Source organism: Bombina bombina, chromosome 7 (genome assembly GCF_027579735.1).
Source record: "Bombina bombina isolate aBomBom1 chromosome 7, aBomBom1.pri, whole genome shotgun sequence".
In the NCBI taxonomy this organism is placed as follows: domain Eukaryota; kingdom Metazoa; phylum Chordata; class Amphibia; order Anura; family Bombinatoridae; genus Bombina; species Bombina bombina.
The window spans coordinates 29,877,152-29,901,510 of NC_069505.1; the positions used below are offsets into that span (position 1 = coordinate 29,877,152).

General features: G+C 36.7%; 2 protein-coding genes across 5 annotated transcripts in view; one reads left to right on the forward strand and one right to left on the reverse strand.

The window, feature by feature from the left end:
- The window catches only part of PC (pyruvate carboxylase), a 1,247,468-nt gene that overhangs the window by 54,816 nt on the left and 1,168,293 nt on the right, over positions 1-24,359 (reverse strand). The gene's annotated exons all lie outside the window — the stretch shown is intronic.
- Positions 273-23,192, forward strand: LOC128665797 (leucine-rich repeat and fibronectin type-III domain-containing protein 4-like). Its single transcript, XM_053720003.1, has 2 exons — positions 273-1,654; positions 22,320-23,192. The coding sequence occupies exons 1-2, from the start codon at positions 273-275 to the stop codon at positions 23,098-23,100; spliced, it is 2,163 nt and encodes a 720-aa protein (XP_053575978.1). The 3' UTR covers positions 23,101-23,192.

Below are 24,359 nucleotides of genomic sequence, written 5' to 3' on the forward strand. Positions count from 1 at the left end.
TTATGTAATAACAGTTTACACTAAGTTTATAGTTTCATAAATTATCCATAAAAATGTACTGAGATATATTTATTTATTTTACCCCAAAAATGTCTTGTATTGTTTGAAACCTCATATGCTAGTGAGGATGTTAACGTAAGCCGAAGACCACTGCACAATATGGTCCTATAAATGAATCTTCTCACAATCTAGGATGCTTTAAGAGACGGCAAACTTTAAATATCTTTCTAACGTCAACTTTTGGTTTTCTAGGGGTTGAGACCTGATCTACCATGGAAAGGCTGTTATGGGGTGTCCTGCTGGTAGGAAGCCTAGTGAATGTGGCCCAAATGTGCCCCTTCCACTGCACCTGTCAAAACCTCTCTGAGTCCCTCAGCACTCTCTGCGCCAACAAGGGGCTCCTCTATGTTCCACCCAACATTGATCGCAGAACTGTTGAGCTCCGCTTGGCTGATAACTTCATTAGGGTGGTGGAACAGGAAGATTTCCTTAATATGACAGGGTTGGTGGACCTCACTTTGTCTAGGAATACTATCGATAACATTCAGCCTTATGCTTTTGGAGATCTGGAAAGCCTGAGATCTCTACATTTGGATGGGAACCGTATGACAGCCATTCACGAGGAGGCCTTGAAGGGGATGCTGAACCTCCAGCATCTCATAATCAACAACAACCAACTGGTAACAATACCAGTGGCCACTTTTGATGACTTTCTTCTCACTCTAGAGGATCTAGATTTATCCTATAATAACCTTATTAGTGTACCTTGGGAAGCCATACAGAACATGGTGAGCCTTCATACCCTCAACCTAGACCATAATCTTATTGACTATGTAATGGAGGGCACCTTCTCTGAGATGTATAAACTCTCTAGACTAGACATGACATCTAACAGGTTACATACACTACCTCCTGATCCTCTTTTTGTCCGATCCCAGACTGGAGTGGTGAGTCCTACCCCATATACATCTACAATTGTGCTCAACTTTGGAGGGAACCCATTTCACTGCAATTGTGAGCTACTATGGCTACGCAGGCTTGTGAGAGAAGATGATATGGAAACGTGTGCTTCCCCATCACAGCTGGCTGGACGCTATTTCTGGTCTATACCAGAAGAGGAATTCACCTGTGAGCCTCCACTTATTACTCGACACACACATCAGCTTTGGGTACTTGAAGGACAGAGAGCAACTCTGAAGTGCCGTGCTATTGGGGACCCAGAGCCGGTCATCCACTGGGTTTCCCCAGAGGATAAAATCATGACAAACTCCTCTAGAACAGCATCCTATAGAAATGGCACACTGGATATATTTGTAACTACAGTACGGGACGATGGTGCCTATACTTGCATAGCCATCAATGCTGCTGGAGAATCCACAGCTCGGGTGGACTTGAAGATGATCCCTTTACCACATCGCAACAACGGAACTGTCAGTGTGCCAAGGCAGGGCCCTGGGTCTTCTGACATCACCACTTCATCTAGGACTTCAGCCAATGCCACTGAGGAGAAGAAGTCACCTGAAAGTGTAGTTGTGGTCTCAGAGGTGACATCATCTTCTGCCTTGATTCGATGGTTCATGAACAGGTCGGCATATATAGTGTGGATGTACCAAATTCAGTACAACTGCTCAGTCGATGAGACACTTGTATACAGGTAAGATACGAACATGTGCTAAATAGCTACAGGATATTCCATGTGCAGATATTGATCTGATCTCTCAGCTGTCAGCAAAAGTACTTTATTAGTTTATGGGTGACCGAAAAGGCCAAGACCTTAGCTTAAAGGAACTTTACAGTACATTTATTTTATAAATACACAATATCACTGCGTCTCAGTTGATCACACATTAAGGCCTAGATTTAGAGTTCGGCGGTAAAAGGGCTGTTAACGCTCCGCGGGTTTTTTTCTGGCCGCACCATAAATTTAACTCTGGTATCGAGAGTTCAAACAAATGCTGCGTTAGGCTCCAAAAAAGGAGCGTAGAGCATTTTTACCGCAAATGCAACTCTCGATACCAGAGCTGCTTACGGACGCGGCCGGCATCAAAAACGTGCTCGTGCACGATTCTCCCATAGGAAACAATGGGGCTGTTTGAGCTGAAAAAAAACCTAACACCTGCAAAAAAGCAGCGTTCAGCTCCTAACGCAGCCCCATTGTTTCCTATGGGGAAACACTTCCTACGTCTGCACCTAACACTCTAACATGTACCCCGAGTCTAAACACCCCTAACCTTACACTTATTAACCCCTAATCTGCCGCCCACGCTATCGCTGACCCCTGCATTACACTTTTAACCCCTAATCTGCCGCTCCGTAAAACGCCGCCACCTACGTTATCCCTATGTACCCCTAATCTGCTGCCCTAACATCGCCGACCCCTATGTTATATTTATTAACCCCTAATCTGCCCCCCACAACGTCGCCGACACCTACCTACACTTATTAACCCCTAATCTGCCGAGCGGACCTGAGCGCTACTATAATAAAGTTATTAACCCCTAATCCGCCTCACTAACCCTATCATAAATAGTATTAACCCCTAATCTGCCCTCCCTAACATCGCCGACACCTACCTTCAATTATTAACCCCTAAACTTCCGATCGGAGCTCACCGCTATTCTAATAAATGGATTAACCCCTAAAGCTAAGTCTAACCCTAACACTAACACCCCCCTAAGTTAAATATAATTTTTATCTAACGAAATAAATTAACTCTTATTAAATAACTTATTCCTATTTAAAGCTAAATACTTACCTGTAAAATAAATCCTAATATAGCTACAATATAAATTATAATTATATTATAGCTATTTTAGGATTAATATTTATTTTACAGGCAACTTTGTAATTATTTTAACCAGGTACAATAGCTATTAAATAGTTAAGAACTATTTAATAGTTACCTAGTTAAAATAATAACAAATTTACCTGTAAAATAAATCCTAACCTAAGTTACAATTAAACCTAACACTACACTATCAATAAAATAATTAAATAAACTACCTACAATTACCTACAATTAACCTAACACTACACTATCAATAAATAAATTAAACACAATTGCTACAAATAAATACAATTAAATAAACTATCTAAAGTACAAAAAATAAAAAAGAACTAAGTTACAGAAAATAAAAAAATATTTACAAACATAAGAAAAATATTACAACAATTTTAAACTAATTACACCTACTCTAAGCCCCCTAATAAAATAACAAAGCCCCCCAAAATAAAAAATTCCCTACCCTATTCTAAATTAAAAAAGTTACAAGCTCTTTTACCTTACCAGCCCTGAACAGGGCCCTTTGCGGGGCATGCCCCAAGAATTTCAGCTCTTTTGCCTGTAAAAGAATAAATACAATACCCCCCCCCCCCCAACATTACAACCCACCACCCACATACCCCTAATCTAACCCAAACCCCCCTTAAATAAACCTAACACTAAGCCCCTGAAGATCTTCCTACCTTGTCTTCACCATCCAGGTATCACCGATCCGTCCTGGCTCCAAGATCTTCATCCAACCCAAGCGGGGGTTGGCGATCCATAATCCGGTGCTCCAAAGTCTTCCTCCTATCCGGCAAGAAGAGGAGATCCGGACCGGCAAACATCTTCTCCAAGCGGCATCTTCGATCTTCTTCCATCCGGTGCGGAGCGGGTCCATCTTGAAGCAGGCGACGCGGATCCATCCTCTTCTTCCGATGTCTCCCGACTAATGACGGTTCCTTTAAGGGACGTCATCCAAGATGGCGTCCCTCGAATTCCGATTGGCTGATAGGATTCTATCAGCCAATCGGAATTAAGGTAGGAATTTTCTGATTGGCTGATGGAATCAGCCAATCAGAATCAAGTTCAATCCGATTGGCCGATCCCATCAGCCAATCGGAATTCGAGGGACGCCATCTTGGATGACGTCCCTTAAAGGAACCGTCATTAGTCGGGAGACATCGGAAGAAGAGGATGGATCCGCGTCGCCTGCTTCAAGATGGACCCGCTCCGCACCGGATGGAAGAAGATCGAAGATGCCGCTTGGAGAAGATGTTTGCCGGTCCGGATCTCCTCTTCTTGCCGGATAGGAGGAAGACTTTGGAGCACCGGATTATGGATCGCCAACCCCCGCTTGGGTTGGATGAAGATCTTGGAGCCAGGACGGATCGGTGATACCTGGATGGTGAAGACAAGGTAGGAAGATCTTCAGGGGCTTAGTGTTAGGTTTATTTAAGGGGGGTTTGGGTTAGATTAGGGGTATGTGGGTGGTGGGTTGTAATGTTGGGGGGGGGGGTATTGTATTTATTCTTTTACAGGCAAAAGAGCTGAAATTCTTGGGGCATGCCCCGCAAAGGGCCCTGTTCAGGGCTGGTAAGGTAAAAGAGCTTGTAACTTTTTTAATTTAGAATAGGGTAGGGAATTTTTTATTTTGGGGGGCTTTGTTATTTTATTAGGGGGCTTAGAGTAGGTGTAATTAGTTTAAAATTGTTGTAATATTTTTCTTATGTTTGTAAATATTTTTTTATTTTCTGTAACTTAGTTCTTTTTTATTTTTTGTACTTTAGATAGTTTATTTAATTGTATTTATTTGTAGCAATTGTGTTTAATTAATTTATTGATAGTGTAGTGTTAGGTTAATTGTAGGTAATTGTAGGTAGTTTATTTAATTATTTTATTGATAGGGTAGTGTTAGGTTTAATTATAACTTAGGTTAGGATTTATTTTACAGGTAAATTTGTTATTATTTTAACTAGGTAACTATTAAATAGTTCTTAACTATTTAATAGCTATTGTACCTGGTTAAAATAATTACAAAGTTGCCTGTAAAATAAATATTAATCCTAAAATAGCTATAATATAATTATAATTTATATTGTAGCTATATTAGGATTTATTTTACAGGTAAGTATTTAGCTTTAAATAGGAATAATTTATTTAATAAGAGTTAATTTATTTCGTTAGATAAAAATTATATTTAACTTAGGGGGGTGTTAGTGTTAGGGTTAGACTTAGCTTTAGGGGTTAATCCATTTATTAGAATAGCGGTGAGCTCCGATCGGAAGTTTAGGGGTTAATAATTGAAGGTAGGTGTCGGCGATGTTAGGGAGGGCAGATTAGGGGTTAATACTATTTATGATAGGGTTAGTGAGGCGGATTAGGGGTTAATAACTTTATTATAGTAGCGCTCAGGTCCGCTCGGCAGATTAGGGGTTAATAAGTGTAGGCAGGTGTCGGCGACGTTGAGGGGGGCAGATTAGGGGTTAATAAATATAATATAGGGGTCGGCGGTGTTAGGGGCAGCAGATTAGGGGTACATAGGGATAACGTAGGTGGCGGCGATTTGCGGTCGGAAGATTAGGGGTTAATTATTGTAAGTAGCTGGCGGCGACGTTGTGGGGGGCAGGTTAGGGGTGAATAAATATAATACAGGGGTCGGCAGGGTTAGGGGCAGCAGATTAGGGGTACATAAATATAACGTAGGTGGCGGTCGGCAGATTAGGGGTTAAAAATTTTAATTGAGTGGCGGCGGTGTGGGGGGAGCTCGGTTTAGGGGTACATAGGTAGTTTATGGGTGTTAGTGTACTTTAGGGTACAGTAGTTAAGAGCTTTATAAACCGGCGTTAGCCAGAAAGCTCTTAACTCCTGCTATTTTCAGGCGGCTGGAATCTTGTCGTTAGAGCTCTAACGCTCACTGCAGAAACGACTCTAAATACCGGCGTTAGAAAGATCCCATTGAAAAGATAGGCTACGCAAATGGCGTAGGGGGATCTGCGGTATGGAAAAGTCGCGGCTGAAAAGTGAGCGTTAGACCCTTTAATCACTGACTCCAAATACCAGCGGGCGCCCAAAACCAGCGTTAGGAGCCTCTAACGCTGGTTTTGACGGCTACCGCCGAACTCTAAATCTAGGCCTAAATGTTTTGTAAGAATTTCAACTCTTATGTTAGCAATTATGCATTGTTCTGCAGACAAGGGACATACCTCTTGAAAAGCTTTTTGAGTATATTATTATATTGACAATGAGGTCATTGTTGCATGGTAAGAACTCTAATTCATGCAGGATATACTACCTCTTCTCTAGGGATCAGTGACAAAATATAGTCTGAGGTCAATCACAGGAAAGGTAGAAAACGTGATTAAACATTCCCATGGAAATCACATATTGAATAGCCTCTATGACTCCAACCAGCCTAAGAGTTGGAAGTGTTGGTACCTTTGCCAGGATTAACGAAATTAGAATAACCATGTAAAAAAGAAACAGAATCTAATTTCTATACTTTTTTGTAACTCATCTTCTATACATTTTGATAAAATTATTGAACCTTGTAATTGCCATTTGTCAATACATACGTAGGCAATTAGCCTTAAAGGGACAGTCTAGTCCAAAAAAAACCTTTCATGATTCAGATAGGGCATTTAATTTTAAACAATTTTCCAATTTACATTTATCACCAATTTTTCTTTGTTCTCTTGGTATTCTTAGTTGAAAGCTTAACCTAGGAGATTCATATGCTAACTTCTTAGACCTTGAAGGCCGCCTCTTAAGAATGCATTTTAAAAGGTTTTTCACCACTAGAGGGTGTTAGTTCATGTTTTTCATATAGATAACACTGTGGTCATGCACGTGAAGTTACCTGGGAGCCATCACTGATTCGCTAAACTGCAAGTCTGTCAAAAGAACTTAAATAAAGGGGCAGTCTGCAGAGGCTTAGATACAATCACAGAGGTAAAAAATATATAAATATATCTGTGTTGGTTATGCAAAACTAGGGAATGGGTAAAAAAGGGATTATCTATCTTTTAAAACAATAACAATTCTGGTGTAGACTGTCCCTTTAAGGTACAAAGAACACACTAAAATCAAATCAAGGCTTCCAGCTTCAACCTCACTCGAGAAAAAGAAATGCCTTCCATCTGCTCAGTGAGCTAAAATTTCTTGTAACTTTTGCAAGTTGCGGCAAAAATTCCAGTTTTAATTGCTCATCTTTGCAAACTATTTTAATCTTAGGCAAATCAGCATCTTAAATATCCGCCAACAAATTTTGTTTATTTTTCATGCTGTTCAATTAATTTAACACCCTAAAAAATGTACAATATTTTTCTCTTGATTATTTTATTTTACAGATAATTAGAGGGTCAGATAGTAAAATCAATGCTAGGACAAATTTCAAAACAAAACATTTATTTTGCGCCATATAAATGACATGCCCACAATGTGGTTTCATATCTTATTTAACAAATAATAAATAATTAAATCAATAAATATTACCTACACATAGCTAAAACGATTTAAGGATATCACTGTTTAAAGTATTAGTCACTGCAAGCAGATATTAAAACACTGCTCCTATACGAGGTTTAAATCCATTTTTATCTGTTTGGTAAATAAATGATTAAGTCCTTAGGGAATATCATCTGCATATCTGTCTCACTTGTGTGCACATACAGGCTGAGAATGAACGTGTAAAGTATAATCAGAACCCCCTCTCCCCACCACTATTTTTATATACTTATGTTCTACACTCCAAAATGTCAATGTCACAACTTATGTCACTGAACTCTGAAGGGTTGGTATGGTATGGGGTTTTACCAGCGTTTTTATGGTTTTATAAGCATGTGTGTGCACTTAAATTCTGTATTCCTATTTATTAAGTATTTTTCAAGCGGTGTATTGGCTGTTACTGTTAATGGTTTAGCTTGATACCCTATAGATGCTGGAACTAAACTACTAGATAGTTGTATAATCAACTGTACACCTTTGTGAATGGTAGATGCAAGCTAGAGTGGAAATAGGCCAAAGGATGAAATATTTGGTTAAAATGTAAGGGCCACACAGATATTTATGAACTAGCCATACCATTTTTATCAGCCAGGCAATACATTTACAGAGGAATTTACATAGATAAAAATAAAAATGTTTAAAGGCAAAAGCATCATTTTATGAACCATGGTATCAAACCCTGGTGTAGGTTATCTAAACAGTGATACAACTAATATTTATGGCATAAGTGTACCATGACGTCATCCGCTCAAGCAAAGGAGGGGCGATTCCTTTCAGAGCACCTATCGACAGTCGTTTTGCACGGTAGAGAGCACATTGCCGAGGTCGATCCTTGACTAAGGCTGGGAGTTGACAAACTGATCTCAAATATTAGTTTCAAGAAAAGCATTTAGCCACACTCTTATGGATGAGCCAGAGAGGGTAATCTGTATATATAAACACAAGTCAATAATTCACCAGATTGGGTGTAAGGTTTGAAAATCTCAGTTAGAGTATGTCAAGTTCTAACCTCAGAGCATACTGAGGTACTACTGGACACAATAACGACTAATCCCAGCTGAGAAATAGACTGAGGTTCTCTGTTCATGAGCAGCAATGTTTTAGCCTCCCTTAGGCAATAAGGCACGGTGCAAGGTTGTGTTCTATAGCGCTAAACGGTTTGGCTAATACCTCTACTCTTCTGTATTGATTAGGTATCTCTTTGTGAGACTTTTCTCAAGGTAAAAACTGTCTTTATAGAATTAGTACAAGGGCTTCATAGTACAGAAGGGACTTCTTATAGAATCTCACAAGCCCGGAGAGCTTTAGGTAATCGTCTGCTATGTCTGTTTATGAAGCTCTGAACTAGACAAAAACTTTAGCCATGGCGCATCCTACTTGCCAGCCATCTATTAAAGTGACAGCTGCCTACAGGCGCTAGGTAATTGAACAGAAAAGCTAAATCAGTAGCATTAGACTTTCTGTTCCTGCATCCAGCCTGAGGTTTTATCGTTACATTGTTACCCAGTCCGCATTCTAACTACATTTCCTTGCAGAAGCCGCGCTGGCTACATGACAATAGAGGTGTCATTTACATCCCCCTGTGTACACAGGGATCTCACTCATGCATCAGAGATTTGCTGTATTCGTGAGATACCGGCCTGCTCCACTGATTCAAGGTCACCGTCCTTATTAAGTATCACAAAGGATTGCAAGAAGCAGTTAACTGGGAACTTGGGTATCTTCTGATCGCTGCTAGTTGTGCCCGAGCGTGAAAATGTCTAAAAATATGAACTAAAGATGATCATTAATAATAATAATAATAGTTTGCACCAGGAATAAAATCCCAGGCACATGGACAATTACATAAAAAGATTATCCTAAAAAGTCACAGTATTAAAGGCACCTAAGTCACTTAAAAATTAGAATATAAAGAGCCAGATTACAAGTGGAGCACAAAATTGAGTTCACAAGCGGGGTATTTGCGCTCCACTCGTAATACCAACGCACGCAAATGTGCGCTGGTATTGTAGGTTAAGCAGAATTCAAACATGACCTCACGTTCAACATAGCATGGAAGCTTTGCACTCACAAGATCGCACTTCCATAGGCTCCAATGGCAGCCTCACGCTGATGCCGTCATACACGGCACAGAACCTATCGCAGTGAAGGGGGTAAGTTGCACAGCGATGGGCAACAAATTTAAAATATTTATGTATGTTAATATATACATATATATATTTATGTGTTTATATATTTATATACGTACATACACATAGTAACACATAAATATATATGTATATACACATAATAACATATAAATATATATGTATATACACATAATAACACATACATATATATGTATATACACATAGTAACACATAAATATATATGTATATACACATACTAACACATAAATATATATGTACATACACATAGTAACACATAAATATATATGTATATACACATAGTAACACATAAATATATATGTATATACACATAGTAACAGATAAATATATATATACACATAGTAACACATAAATATATATGTATATACACATAGTAACACATAAATATATATGTATATAAACATAGTAACACATAAATATATATGTATATACACATAGTAACACATAAATATATATGTATATACACATACTAACACATACATATATATGTACATACACATAGTAACACATAAATATATATGTATATACACATACTAACACATAAATATATATGTATATACACATAGTAACACATACATATATATGTATATACTCATACTGACACATACATATATATGTATATACACATAGTAACACATAAATATATATGTATATACATATAGTAACACATAAATATATATGTATATACACATAGTAACACATAAATATATATGTATATACACATAATAACATAAATATATATGTATATACATATAGTAACACATAAATATATATGTATATACACATACTAACACATAAATATATATGTATATACACATAATAACACATAAATAACATAATTTATGCTTACCTGATAAATTCCTTTCTTCTGTTGTGTGATCAGTCCACGGGTCATCATTACTTCTGGGATATAACTCCTCCCCAACAGGAAATGCAAGAGGATTCACCCAGCAGAGCTGATATAGCTCCTCCCCTCTACGTCAGTCCCAGTCATTCGACCAAGAATCAACGAGAAAGGAGTAACCAAGGGTGAAGTGGTGACTGGAGTATAATTTAAAAGATATTTACCTGCCTTAAAAACAGGGCGGGCCGTGGACTGATCACACAACAGAAGAAAGGAATTTATCAGGTAAGCATAAATTATGTTTTCTTCTGTTATGTGTGATCAGTCCACGGGTCATCATTACTTCTGGGATACCAATACCAAAGCAAAAGTACACGGATGACGGGAGGGATAGGCAGGCTCATTATACAGAAGGAACCACTGCCTGAAGAACCTTTCTCCCAAAAATAGCCTCCGAAGAAGCAAAAGTGTCAAATTTGTAAAATTTGGAAAAAGTATGAAGCGAAGACCAAGTTGCAGCCTTGCAAATCTGTTCAACAGAGGCCTCATTCTTAAAGGCCCAAGTGGAAGCCACAGCTCTAGTGGAATGAGCTGTAATTCTTTCAGGAGGCTGCTGTCCAGCAGTCTCATAGGCTAAACGTATTATGTTACGAAGCCAAAAAGAGAGAGAGGTAGCAGAAGCTTTTTGACCTCTCCTCTGTCCAGAATAAACGACAAACAGGGAAGAAGTTTGACGAAACTCTTTAGTTGCCTGCAAGTAGAACTTGAGGGCACGAACTACATCCAGATTGTGTAGAAGACGTTCCTTCTTTGAAGAAGGATTTGGACACAAGGATGGAACAACAATCTCTTGATTGATATTCCTGTTAGAAACTACCTTAGGTAAGAACCCAGGTTTAGTACGCAGAACTACCTTGTCTGAGTGAAAAATCAGATAAGGAGAATCACAATGTAATGCTGATAACTCAGAGACTCTTCGAGCCGAGGAAATAGCCATTAAAAACAGAACTTTCCAAGATAACAATTTTATATCAATGGAATGAAGGGGTTCAAACGGAACACCCTGTAAAACGTTAAGAACTAAGTTTAAACTCCATGGTGGAGCAACAGCTTTAAACACAGGCTTGATCCTAGCTAAAGCCTGACAAAAGGCCTGGACGTCTGGATTTTCTGACAGACGCCTGTGTAACAAGATGGACAGAGCTGAAATCTGTCCCTTTAATGAACTAGCCGATAAACCCTTTTCTAAGCCCTCTTGTAGAAAGGACAAGATCCTAGAGATCCTAACTTTACTCCAGGAGTAACGTTTGGATTCACACCAGTATAGGTATTTACGCCATATTTTATGGTAAATCTTTCTGGTAACAGGCTTCCTAGCCTGTATCAGGGTATCAATAACCGACTCAGAAAAACCACGTTTTGATAAAATCAAGCGTTCAATTTCCAAGCAGTCAGTTTCAGAGAAGTTAGATTTTGATGTTTGAACGGACCCTGTATCAGAAGGTCCTGTCTTAGAGGTAGAGACCAAGGTGGACAGGATGACATGTCCACTAGATCTGCATACCAAGTCCTGCGTGGCCATGCAGGTGCTATTAGAATCACTGATGCTCTCTCCTGTTTGATTTTGGCAATCAATCGAGGAAGCAGCGGGAAGGGTGGAAACACATAAGCCATCCCGAAGTTCCAAGGTGCTGTCAAAGCATCTATCAGAACCGCTCCCGGATCCCTGGATCTGGACCCGTAGTGAGGAAGTTTGGCGTTCTGGCGAGACGCCATGAGATCTATCTCTGGTTTGCCCCAAAGTCGAAGTATTTGGGCAAAGACCTCCGGATGAAGTTCCCACTCCCCCGGATGAAAAGTCTGGCGACTCAAGAAATCCGCCTCCCAGTTCTCCACTCCCGGGATGTGGATTGCTGACAGGTGGCAAGAGTGAGACTCTGCCCATCGAATTATCCTTGATACTTCCATCATTGCTAGGGAGCTTTTTGTCCCTCCCTGATGGTTGATGTAAGCTACAGTCGTGATATTGTCCGACTGAAACCTGATGAACCCCCGAGTTGTTAATTGGGGCCAAGCCAGAAGGGCATTGAGAACTGCTCTCAATTCCAGAATGTTTATTGGAAGGAGACTCTCCTCCTGATTCCATAATCCCTGAGCCTTCAGAGAATTCCAGACAGCGCCCCAACCTAGTAGGCTGGCGTCTGTTGTTACAATTGTCCAGTCTGGCCTGCTGAATGGCATCCCCCTGGACAGGTGTGGCCGATGAAGCCACCATAGAAGAGAATTTCTGGTCTCTTGATTCAGATTCAGAGTAGGGGACAAATCTGAGTAATCCCCATTCCACTGACTTAGCATGCATAATTGCAGCGGTCTGAGGTGTAGGCGTGCAAAAGGTACTATGTCCATTGCCGCTACCATTAAGCCGATCACCTCCATGCATTGAGCTACTGACGGGTGTTGAATGGAATGAAGGACACGGCATGCATCTTGAAGTTTTGTTAACCTGTCCTCTGTCAGGTAAATCTTCATTTCTACAGAATCTATAAGAGTCCCCAAGAATGGAACTCTTGTGAGAGGAAAAAGAGAACTCTTCTTTTCGTTCACTTTCCATCCATGCGACCTTAGAAATGCCAGAACTAACTCTGTATGAGACTTGGCAGTTTGAAAGCTTGAAGCCTGTATTAGAATGTCGTCTAGATACGGAGCTACCGAAATCCCTCGCGGTCTTAGTACCGCCAGGAGGGCACCTAGAATCTTTGTGAAGATTCTTGGGGCCGTAGCCAATCCGAATGGAAGAGCTACAAACTGGTAGTGCCTGTCTAGGAAGGCAAACCGTAGATACCGGTGATGATCTTTGTGGATCGGTATGTGAAGGTAAGCATCTTTTAAATCCACTGTGGTCATGTACTGACCCTTTTGGATCATGGGCAAGATTGTTCGAATAGTTTCCATTTTGAACGATGGAACTCTTAGGAATTTGTTTAGAATCTTTAAATCTAAGATTGGTCTGAAGGTTCCCTCTTTTTTGGGAACCACAAACAGGTTTGAGTAGAACCCTTGTCCTTGTTCCGACCGCGGAACCGGATGGATCACTCCCATTAATAACAGATCTTGTACACAGCGTAGAAACGCTTCTTTCTTTATCTGGTTTGTTGACAATCTTGACAGATGAAATCTCCCTCTTGGGGGAGATAATTTGAAGTCTAGAAGGTATCCCTGAGATATGATCTCTAGCGCCCAGGGATCCTGAACATCTCTTGCCCAGGCCTGGGCGAAGAGAGAAAGTCTGCCCCCCACTAGATCCGGTCCCGGATCGGGGGCTCTCGGTTCATGCTGTCTTTGGGGCAGCAGCAGGTTTCCTGGCCTGTTTGCCCTTGTTCCAGGACTGGTTAGGCTTCCAGCCTTGCCTGTAACGAGCAACAGCTCCTTCCTGTTTTGGTGCAGTGGAGGTTGATGCTGCTCCTGTTTTGAAATTCCGAAAGGGACGAAAATTAGACTGTCTAGCCTTAGCTTTGGCTTTGTCTTGAGGTAGGGCGTGGCCCTTACCTCCTGTAATGTCAGCGATAATTTCTTTCAAACCGGGCCCAAATAAGGACTGCCCCTTGAAAGGTATATTAAGTAATTTGGACTTAGAAGTAACATCAGCTGACCAGGATTTTAGCCACAGTGCCCTACGTGCCTGTATGGCGAATCCTGAGTTCTTAGCCGTAAGTTTGGTTAAATGTACTACGGCCTCCGAAATGAATGAATTAGCTAGTTTAAGGACTCTAAGCCTGTCCATAATGTCGTCTAGCGTATATGAACTAAGGTTCTCTTCCAGAGACTCAATCCAAAATGCTGCCGCAGCCGTAATCGGCGCGATACATGCAAGGGGTTGCAAAATAAAACCTTGTTGAACAAACATTTTCTTAAGGTAACCCTCCAATTTTTTATCCATTGGATCTGAAAAGGCACAGCTATCCTCCACCGGGATAGTGGTACGCTTAGCTAGAGTAGAAACTGCTCCCTCCACCTTAGGGACCGTTTGCCATAAGTCCCGAGTGGTGGCGTCTATTGGAAACATCTTTCTAAATATTGGAGGGGGTGAGAACGGCACACCGGGTCTATCCCACTCCTTAGTAACAATTTCAGTTAATCTCTTAGGTATAGGAAAAACGTCAGTACTCGCCGGTACCGCAAAGTATTTATCCAACCTACATAGTTTCTCTGGTATTGCAACGGTGTTACAATCATTGAGAGCTGCTAAGACCTCCCCTAGTAATACACGGAGGTTCTCCAATTTAAATTTAAAATTTGAAATATCTGAATCCAATCTGTTTGGATCAGAACCGTCACCCACAGAATGAAGCTCTCCGTCCTCATGCTCTGCAAGCTGTGACGCAGTATCAGACATGGCCCTAGTATTGTCAGCGCACTCTGTTCTCACCCCAGAGTGATCACGCTTGCCTCTTAGCTCAGGTAATTTAGACAAAACTTCAGTCATAACAGTAGCCATATCTTGTAATGTTATCTGTAAAGGCCGCCCAGATGTACTAGGCGCCATAATATCACGCACCTCCCGGGCGGGAGATGCAGGTACTGCCGCGTGAGGCGAGTTAGTCGGCATAACTCTCCCCTCGCAGATTGGTGAAATTTGTTCACATTGTACAGATTGACTTTTATTTAAAGTAGCATCAATACAGTTAGTACATAAATTTCTATTGGGCTCCACCTTGGCATTGGAACAAATGACACAGATATCCTCTGAGTCAGACATGTTTAACACACTAGCAATAACTTGCAACCTGGTTATAATCTTTTTTAGCAAAAACGTACTGTGCCTCAAAGAGGTACTTAAACGATTAAATGATTAAATGACAGTTGAGATAATAAACTGAGAACAGTTATAGCATCAACTTTAAAACAACTTTTAGCAAGGTTTTGTTCCCATTAGTAAGATAACATAACTAAATTTGACATAAAAATTATTGAGTAACGTCTTTATCCACAGTCAATATAAAAAATTCTCACAGCTCTGCTGAGAGAATGTACCTCCCTTCAAGAAGTTTGAAGACCCCTGAGATCTGTCAGAGATGAACCGGATCATGCAGGAAAAATAATAGCTGACTGGAAATTGTTGATGCGTAGCAAAGAGCGCCAAAAACGGCCCCTCCCTCTCACACACAGCAGTGAAGAGAAACGAAACTGTCACAATTCAAAATAAACTACTGCCAAGTGGAAAATAAAGCCCAAACATTTATTTACTCAGTACCTCAGCAGTGTAAACGATTCTACATTCCAGCAAAAACGTTTAACATGATATAATACTTATTAAAAAGATTAGTGACCTTTAACAAAGTAGTTCCGGTGAAGTACCATTCCCAGAATACTGAAGTGTATACATACATGTCATTATAACGGTATAGCAGGATTTTCTCATCAATTCCATTCAGAAAATAAAAACTGCTACATACCTCAATGCAGATTCATCTGCCCCTGTCCCCTGATCTGAAGCTTTTACCTCCCTCAGATGGCCGAGAACAGCAATATGATCTTAACTACTCCGGTTAAAATCATAGTAAAAACTCTGGTAGATTCTTCCTCAAAGTCTGCCAGAGAAGTAATAACACGCTCCGGTGCTATTATAAAATAACAAACTTTTGATTGAAGTCATAAAAACTAAGTATAATCACCATAGTCCTCTCACACATCCTATCTAGTCGTTGGGTGCAAGAGAATGACTGGGACTGACGTAGAGGGGAGGAGCTATATCAGCTCTGCTGGGTGAATCCTCTTGCATTTCCTGTTGGGGAGGAGTTATATCCCAGAAGTAATGATGACCCGTGGACTGATCACACATAACAGAAGAAATATATGTATATACACATACTGACACATAAATATATATGTATATACACATAGTAACACATAAATATATATGTATATACACATAGTAACACATAAATATATATGTATATACACATAGTAACACATAAATATATATGTATATACACATAATAACACATAAATATATATGTATATACACATAGTAACACATAAATATATATGTATATACACACAGTAACACATAAATATATATGTATATACACATACTGACACATAAATATATATGTATATACACATAGTAACACATAAATATATATGTATATACACATAGTAACACATAAATATATATGTATATACACATACTGACACATAAATATATATGTATATACACATACTAACACATAAATATATATGTATATACACATAGTAACACATAAATATATATGTATATACACATACTAACACATAAATATATATGTATATACACATAGTAACACATAAATATATATGTATATACACATAATAACATAAATATATATGTATATACACATAGTAACACATAAATATATATGTATATACACATAGTAACACATAAATATATATGTATATACACATACTGACACATAAATATATATGTATATACACATAGTAACACATAAATATATATGTATATACATATAGTAACACATAAATATATATGTATATACACATAGTAACACATAAATATATATGTATATACACATAATAACATAAATATATATGTATATACATATAGTAACACATAAATATATATGTATATACACATACTAACACATAAATATATATGTATATACACATAATAACACATAAATATATATGTATATACACATACTGACACATAAATATATATGTATATACACATAGTAACACATAAATATATATGTATATACACATAGTAACACATAAATATATATGTATATACACATAGTAACACATAAATATATATGTATATACACATAATAACACATAAATATATATGTATATACACATAGTAACACATAAATATATATGTATATACACACAGTAACACATAAATATATATGTATATACACATACTGACACATAAATATATATGTATATACACATAGTAACACATAAATATATATGTATATACACATAGTAACACATAAATATATATGTATATACACATACTGACACATAAATATATATGTATATACACATACTAACACATAAATATATATGTATATACACATAGTAACACATAAATATATATGTATATACACATACTAACACATAAATATATATGTATATACACATACTAACACATAAATATATATGTATATACACATAATAACATAAATATATATGTATATACACATAGTAACACATAAATATATATGTATATACACATAGTAACACATAAATATATATGTATATACACATACTGACACATAAATATATATGTATATACACATAGTAACACATAAATATATATGTATATACACATACTAACACATAAATATATATGTATATACACATACTGACACATAAATATATATGTATATACACATACTAACACATAAATATATATGTATATACACATACTGACACATAAATATATATGTATATACACATAACACATAAATATATATGTATATACACATAGTAACACATAAATATATATGTATATACACATAGTAACACATAAATATATATGTATATACCCATATTAACACATAAATATATATGTACATACACATAGTAACACAAATATATATGTATATACACATAATAACACATAAATATATATGTATATACACATAGTAACACATAAATATATATGTATATACACATAGTAACACAAATATATATGTATATACACATAGTAACACATAAATATATATGTATATACACAAATATATATGTATATACACATAGTAACACATAAATATATATGTATATACACATAGTAACACATAAATATATATGTATATACACATAGTAACACATAAATATATATGTATATACACATAGTAACACATAAATATATATGTATATACACATACTGACACATACATATATATGTATATACACATACTGACACATAATAACACATAAATATATATGCATATACACATACTGACACATACATATATATGTATATACACATACTGACACATAAATATATATGTATATACCCATAGTAACACATAAATATATATGTATATACCCATAGTAACACATAAATATATATGTATATACACATAGTAACACATAAATATATATGTATATACACATAGTAACACATAAATATATATGTATATACACATAGTAACACATAAATATATATGTATATACACATAGTAACACATAAATATATATGTATATACACATAGTAACACATAAATATATATGTATATACACATAGTAACACAAATATATATGTATATACACATAGTAACACATAAATATATATGTATATACACATAGTAACACATAAATATATATGTATATACACATAGTAACACATAAATATATCTGTATATACACATAATAACACATAAATATATATGTATATACACATAGTAACACATAAATATATATGTATATACACATAGTAACACATAAATATATATGTATATACACATAGTAACACATAAATATATCTGTATATACACATAATAACACATAAATATATATGTATATACACATACTAACACATAATTATATGTATATACACATACTAACACATAATTATATGTATATACACATACTAACACCTAATTATATATGTATATACACATAGTAACACAAATATATATGTATATACACATACTAACACATAAATATATATGTATATACACATACTAACACATAAATATATATGTATATACACATAGTAACACAAATATATATGTATATACACATACTAACACATAAATATATATGTATATACACATAGTAACACATAAATATATATGTATATACACATAGTAACACATAAATATATATGTATATACACATAGTAACACATAAATATATATGTATATACACATAGTAACACATAAATATATATGTATATACACATAGTAACACATAAATATATATGTATATACACATAGTAACACATAAATATATACAGTATGTATATATACATATATGTTTACAGTTAACACACAGTTCCCCATAGACCTCTATGTAAAGGCACTTTTCAGTGCCGTTTTTTCTAACACCCAACAACTTTAGCCCCTAAAAACTGCTTTGTGCAGTTATTTTTAAGTAGAATAAAGATGCTTTTTTTTTTATTTATTAATGCACACTACACTGTATGTTGGGGCAATAATGAGGACATTTTTAAAATTAACCAAAGATCATTTTCGGAGCACTAATTGCTACCGCAAAGTCACAGTAGCATTAACCAGCCACTTGTAATGGCTGGTTATTTAACGTGCACACGTAAATCAGGCGAATTTGCCTGTTTACGTGCGCACGTTAAATTAGCGCTCCACTTATAATCTAGGCCAATATGTTTAATTATTTGCAGAAAAAAAAATAAACATTTGTAATATCACTGTATCCTTATTGAACTAACAGTATAAATGTGTTTGAAAATATTTTGTTGGTAAAGATCTTTTATACTAAACTAAAGATTTACATTTAATAAAAATATCTATCGATCTATCTATATACATCTATCTATATATCTATCTATTGGCTGTGACTCAGGAGTGAGCGCTTATTTACTGTAAAGGCACGTGCGGCATGGCTTAACATTGGCTGTGCCGGCTACTAAATTCCAGGGAGAAAAAAAGGCTTTGCAAGGGAGCAGGCAGGGAAAAATGTGCTCTCTCTCATTAAAATATTATCACTTACCTTAAAAAAACAAAACAAAAAAAACATCCTATTATAAACATAATGCATTTATTTGAATCCTGATTTTCTAATATTATGGTTAACTATCACCTTGATTGTTAATATAAACTGTAAATGTATAAAACATTATTTAAATGTCACTTTAATTAAGCAACTGACTATAGTGCCCCATCGCTATCCTGTAATTACGCTGTTGATCTAAAAGACATGTACTAAAATGGAACATTAAATTTGACACACATGACAGAGTAGCTACTAGCAATTAAATAATATGTCAAAAATATTTTAGCCATAAAAATAAAGAAAACCTGTTATTGAAACAGATAGGAGACGCATGTCGCATACCCAGGTATCATTAACTGTCAACCGCTTAAATAAATACCAAACACATTTAGTGTCTGATTAAGAATTTGTTAACAAGACAAAAACAAAGCAGAGAAAGAAAGAATAGAAAATACACCAAGGTTATAGCAAGAGAAACGCGTTGGCAGGCGAGAGCCGTATTTATACACATAACAAAAAGAAAAAAAAGCGGCACCGAAAGAGAGGACAAGCGCAAGGTGAAGGAAAAAAAAAACCTCACTAATGATTGTCATTAATTGCCAGTAATCTTGTAATTCAAATAATAATAGGTCATAATTTAGCTTTCAGAAGTTGAGTTACAGGATTATAATTCTGAACGCCGGGCAGGTTGCTAGGTTACATAACTGCGCAGTTCTGCCTTACAAATAAGTCCATGAATACACAATTACTTTATACAACAAGATGACTTGTAATGAATTACTGGTCCGGCGCATTCTGTAGTCTGTACAAAGCACTTGAACTGTATCATGAGGAACCTCACTATAGCGCTGCACTACAGGCTCGCTTTAATTGTACCAAGGAAAAAAATTAAATATTTTTTTTTTTATTTATCTAAATGTTTAGATTCGATTAGAGATGCGAATTGCGCCAACCAATTTAAAGACACACTGGATTTATATATAGGTTTATCTAGTTACGCCAGGGGCACAAACTGGCTGGAAAGGTCTAGCCTTTTAAAGAATAACTAATAATCCGATACATTAAAGGGACGTTTAACTCAGCAGATAGTCTACCTGTAAAGGACCAGATTAAGAGTGGCGCGTTGACAGTTGGGTTTACCGCTTGTATTACAAGTTGAAAGTAAACACGAACACGTGAGCGCAATCACGATTTACGCTACAATGATTAACGCATCCCCAGAACTCTGGTTAATTGTTTTTTTGTTTTTTGTTTTAAATAAATTGCACAAAAACGTTATAAAGGATCAAAGATATGAGGTCTCAATTGTTAGAGGGAAAAAAAGGATGCTGTAGAGATGCATCTAAAGATGTATATGTATGTATGTATTTATATGTGTATATATGTATCAACAGACACATACACACACACATATATATATATATATATATATATACACACACACACACACACACAGATATATGTATACATGTGTGTGTGTATATATATATATATATATATATATATATATAAATATATATGTGCACTGGTGCCCTTTGCAGTTAAGTACAATTAAAATACTGATGACATCACACTGCATCCCATGACATCACACTACATCTAATGACATCCCACTACATCCCATGACATCACACTGCATCTGTTAAACATTAAAGGGACAGTCTAGTCAAAAATAAACTTTCATTATTCAGATAGGACATGTCATTTTAAACAACTTTCCATATTACTTTTATCAGCAATTTTGCTTTGTTCTCTCAGTATTCTTAATTAAAAGCTAAACCTAGGTAGGCTCATATGCTAATTTCTAAGCCCTTGAAGGCCATCTCTTATCACAGGGAATTTTGACAGTTTTTCACAGCTAGACAGCGCTAGTTCATGTGTGCCATATCAATAACATTGTGCCCACGACCTAGGAGTCAGCAAAGATTGGCTAAAAATGCAAGTCTGTTAAAAGAACTGAGATAAGGGGGCAGTCTGCATGGCCTTAGATAGAAGGTAATCACAGAAGTAAAAAGTATATTACTATAACAGTGTTGGTTATGTAAAATTTAGGAATAAAGGGATTATCTATCTTTTTAAACAATACAAATTCTGGTGTAGACTGTCCCTTTAACTGACTTACCATGACATGTAGAAATATGGTAACAAAGAAGAGAACTTAGTGTCTGCAGTATTGAGGGGGATAACAAATGAATCTCCTTAGTTTTTATAACAGAATCAACTGTTCTTTATTGCTATCTAGTAAAAGATACATAAAACATTGCAAAAAATATACTCTTGTTCTGAGAATGGCTACAAGTTTATATAATCCTAAATTTAACATTCTTTTTCTTGCCAGGATCTTGCCATCGACAACCAAGCACTTTACTTTGAAGCACCTAGTGTCGGGGGTCGACTACGACCTTTGCATCCTGGCTATTTTTGATGATGCAGCAACCTCTTTGGCAGCTACTAAATCTTTGGGGTGTGTCCAGTTCTCTACAGGAGAAAACTATCCAGACTGTCTGTCACTGCACGCTCATTTTTTTGGGGGGACTTTAACTATAATAGTAGGAGGAGTGATCGTAGTCACACTGTTGGTCTTTACCGTGGTCATGATGGTGAAATATAAGGTGTGTAGCAGTGCCCGCTCCGACATTCCTAAGGTGACCAATGTATACTCACAGACCAATGGAAACCAGTTTGTGCCAAATGGTATGTTTCTGCAACGTAGGCTAAACAATGATACAGCCAAAGCCAGCTGCTCAGAAGTAGCTCGTAGAGAGGATTCTGGCAGGGTGGTACATGGTGTAAAACCTCAACGTAGAAAGGTCAGACACAGAGATGGGTCAGAGAAAGAGGATACCAGGAGCATTAAGGCTTCAGAAGTGGAAGATTCATTAAGTAGGTCAAGCCCTGAGGATTCTGGAAGTTTTGGAATTCTCAAGAAAAAGCGTAGCTGCTCTGTGGACATGGGAGAAATGTCAACCACCACATGTTACAGTTATGCCAAGCGCTTGAGTGTTATATGGACCAAAAGGAGTCAGTCAGTCCATGGAATGCTCTCAAACTGTGGGGTTGAGGTTCCTAAGCAAGTTTTGTTTTGTGGTCCAGAAGAACTTGAAGAAAGTGTGGTCTAGCAGATGTTTTACTTGCACAGCTTTAATGGCACAATTCCTACGGTGTGGGATATGGTGGTAATACCTTAAATTCTTCATGATCAACACCATAACTCTCCAGGGGGAAAAAGCTTTCCAAATGGATTATAAATATAATTATGGTTTCACAGATCAAGCACAGGAGAAGGACTATTTTGCAACTGTTTGCTGTATGTTTTTCCTGCTTCTAGTTATTTTTATTTGTGCTCTCTAAAGATGCACATAATAACCATTTTCTGGCCTAAGAAGTATCTGCTAAAGTTGTATAATTGGAGATAAAATAGTAGGATGATATTGAGATCCTCAGCCACATAACAAGATATACATTTTACAAAACGATTGACATGATTTTGAAGCCAATAGGAAGATAGTCTCTGGATCCCAAGTAAACCTATGGAAATCATTTGCCAGGTCCAATAAGGCTGGCAATTCATTTCATTTTGCATATCAAAAAGATGCAATGCCTTTTTTGAAAAGTCACGGAGTTACAAGTCTCTAAGCCTTGGGTCAGAATGGACAATATCAATCACCATATATGCTTCAGTTTTTTCATTCTGTTGTGCACTAAAGGACCAAGATAGAACCAAAGCAGCTTGGATTACACTATGGGTCCACAAATGGTTAACCTTCTACTGATTGGATAAAATGTTTGAAAAACTTCAAATACAGGTGATAATGAAATCTACACTGATTGGATAAATAGTATATAGAACCGAAGCGGATTGGAAAATTGTATGTAGAACTTTTCATCAGAAACAGATTGGAACCAACACTGATTGGATGAATAGTATGTAAAACGTTTCATCAGAAGCAGATTGGAACCTACACTGATTGGATGAATAGTATGTAGAACGTTTCATCAGAAGCAGATTGGAACCTACACTGATTGGATGAATAGTATGTAGAACGTTGCATCGGCAACCTATTGGAACCGACACTGATTGGATGAATAGTATGTAGAACGTTGCATCAGAAACAGATTGGAACCTACACTGATTGGATGAATAGTATGTAGAACGTTGCATCGGCAACATATTGGAACCTACACTGATTGGATGAATAATACGTAGAACGTTTTATCAGAAGCAGATTGGAACCTACACTGATTGGATAACATTAAAGCTGAAAGAAGAGTGGAAACAATGCTAATTGGAAAAGTTGCTTGCACAACTTTAAATAAGGACAATATTGGAACTCAGTTTCCCTTTACCATTACCTCTAATTTGCACCCTGTTTATTGG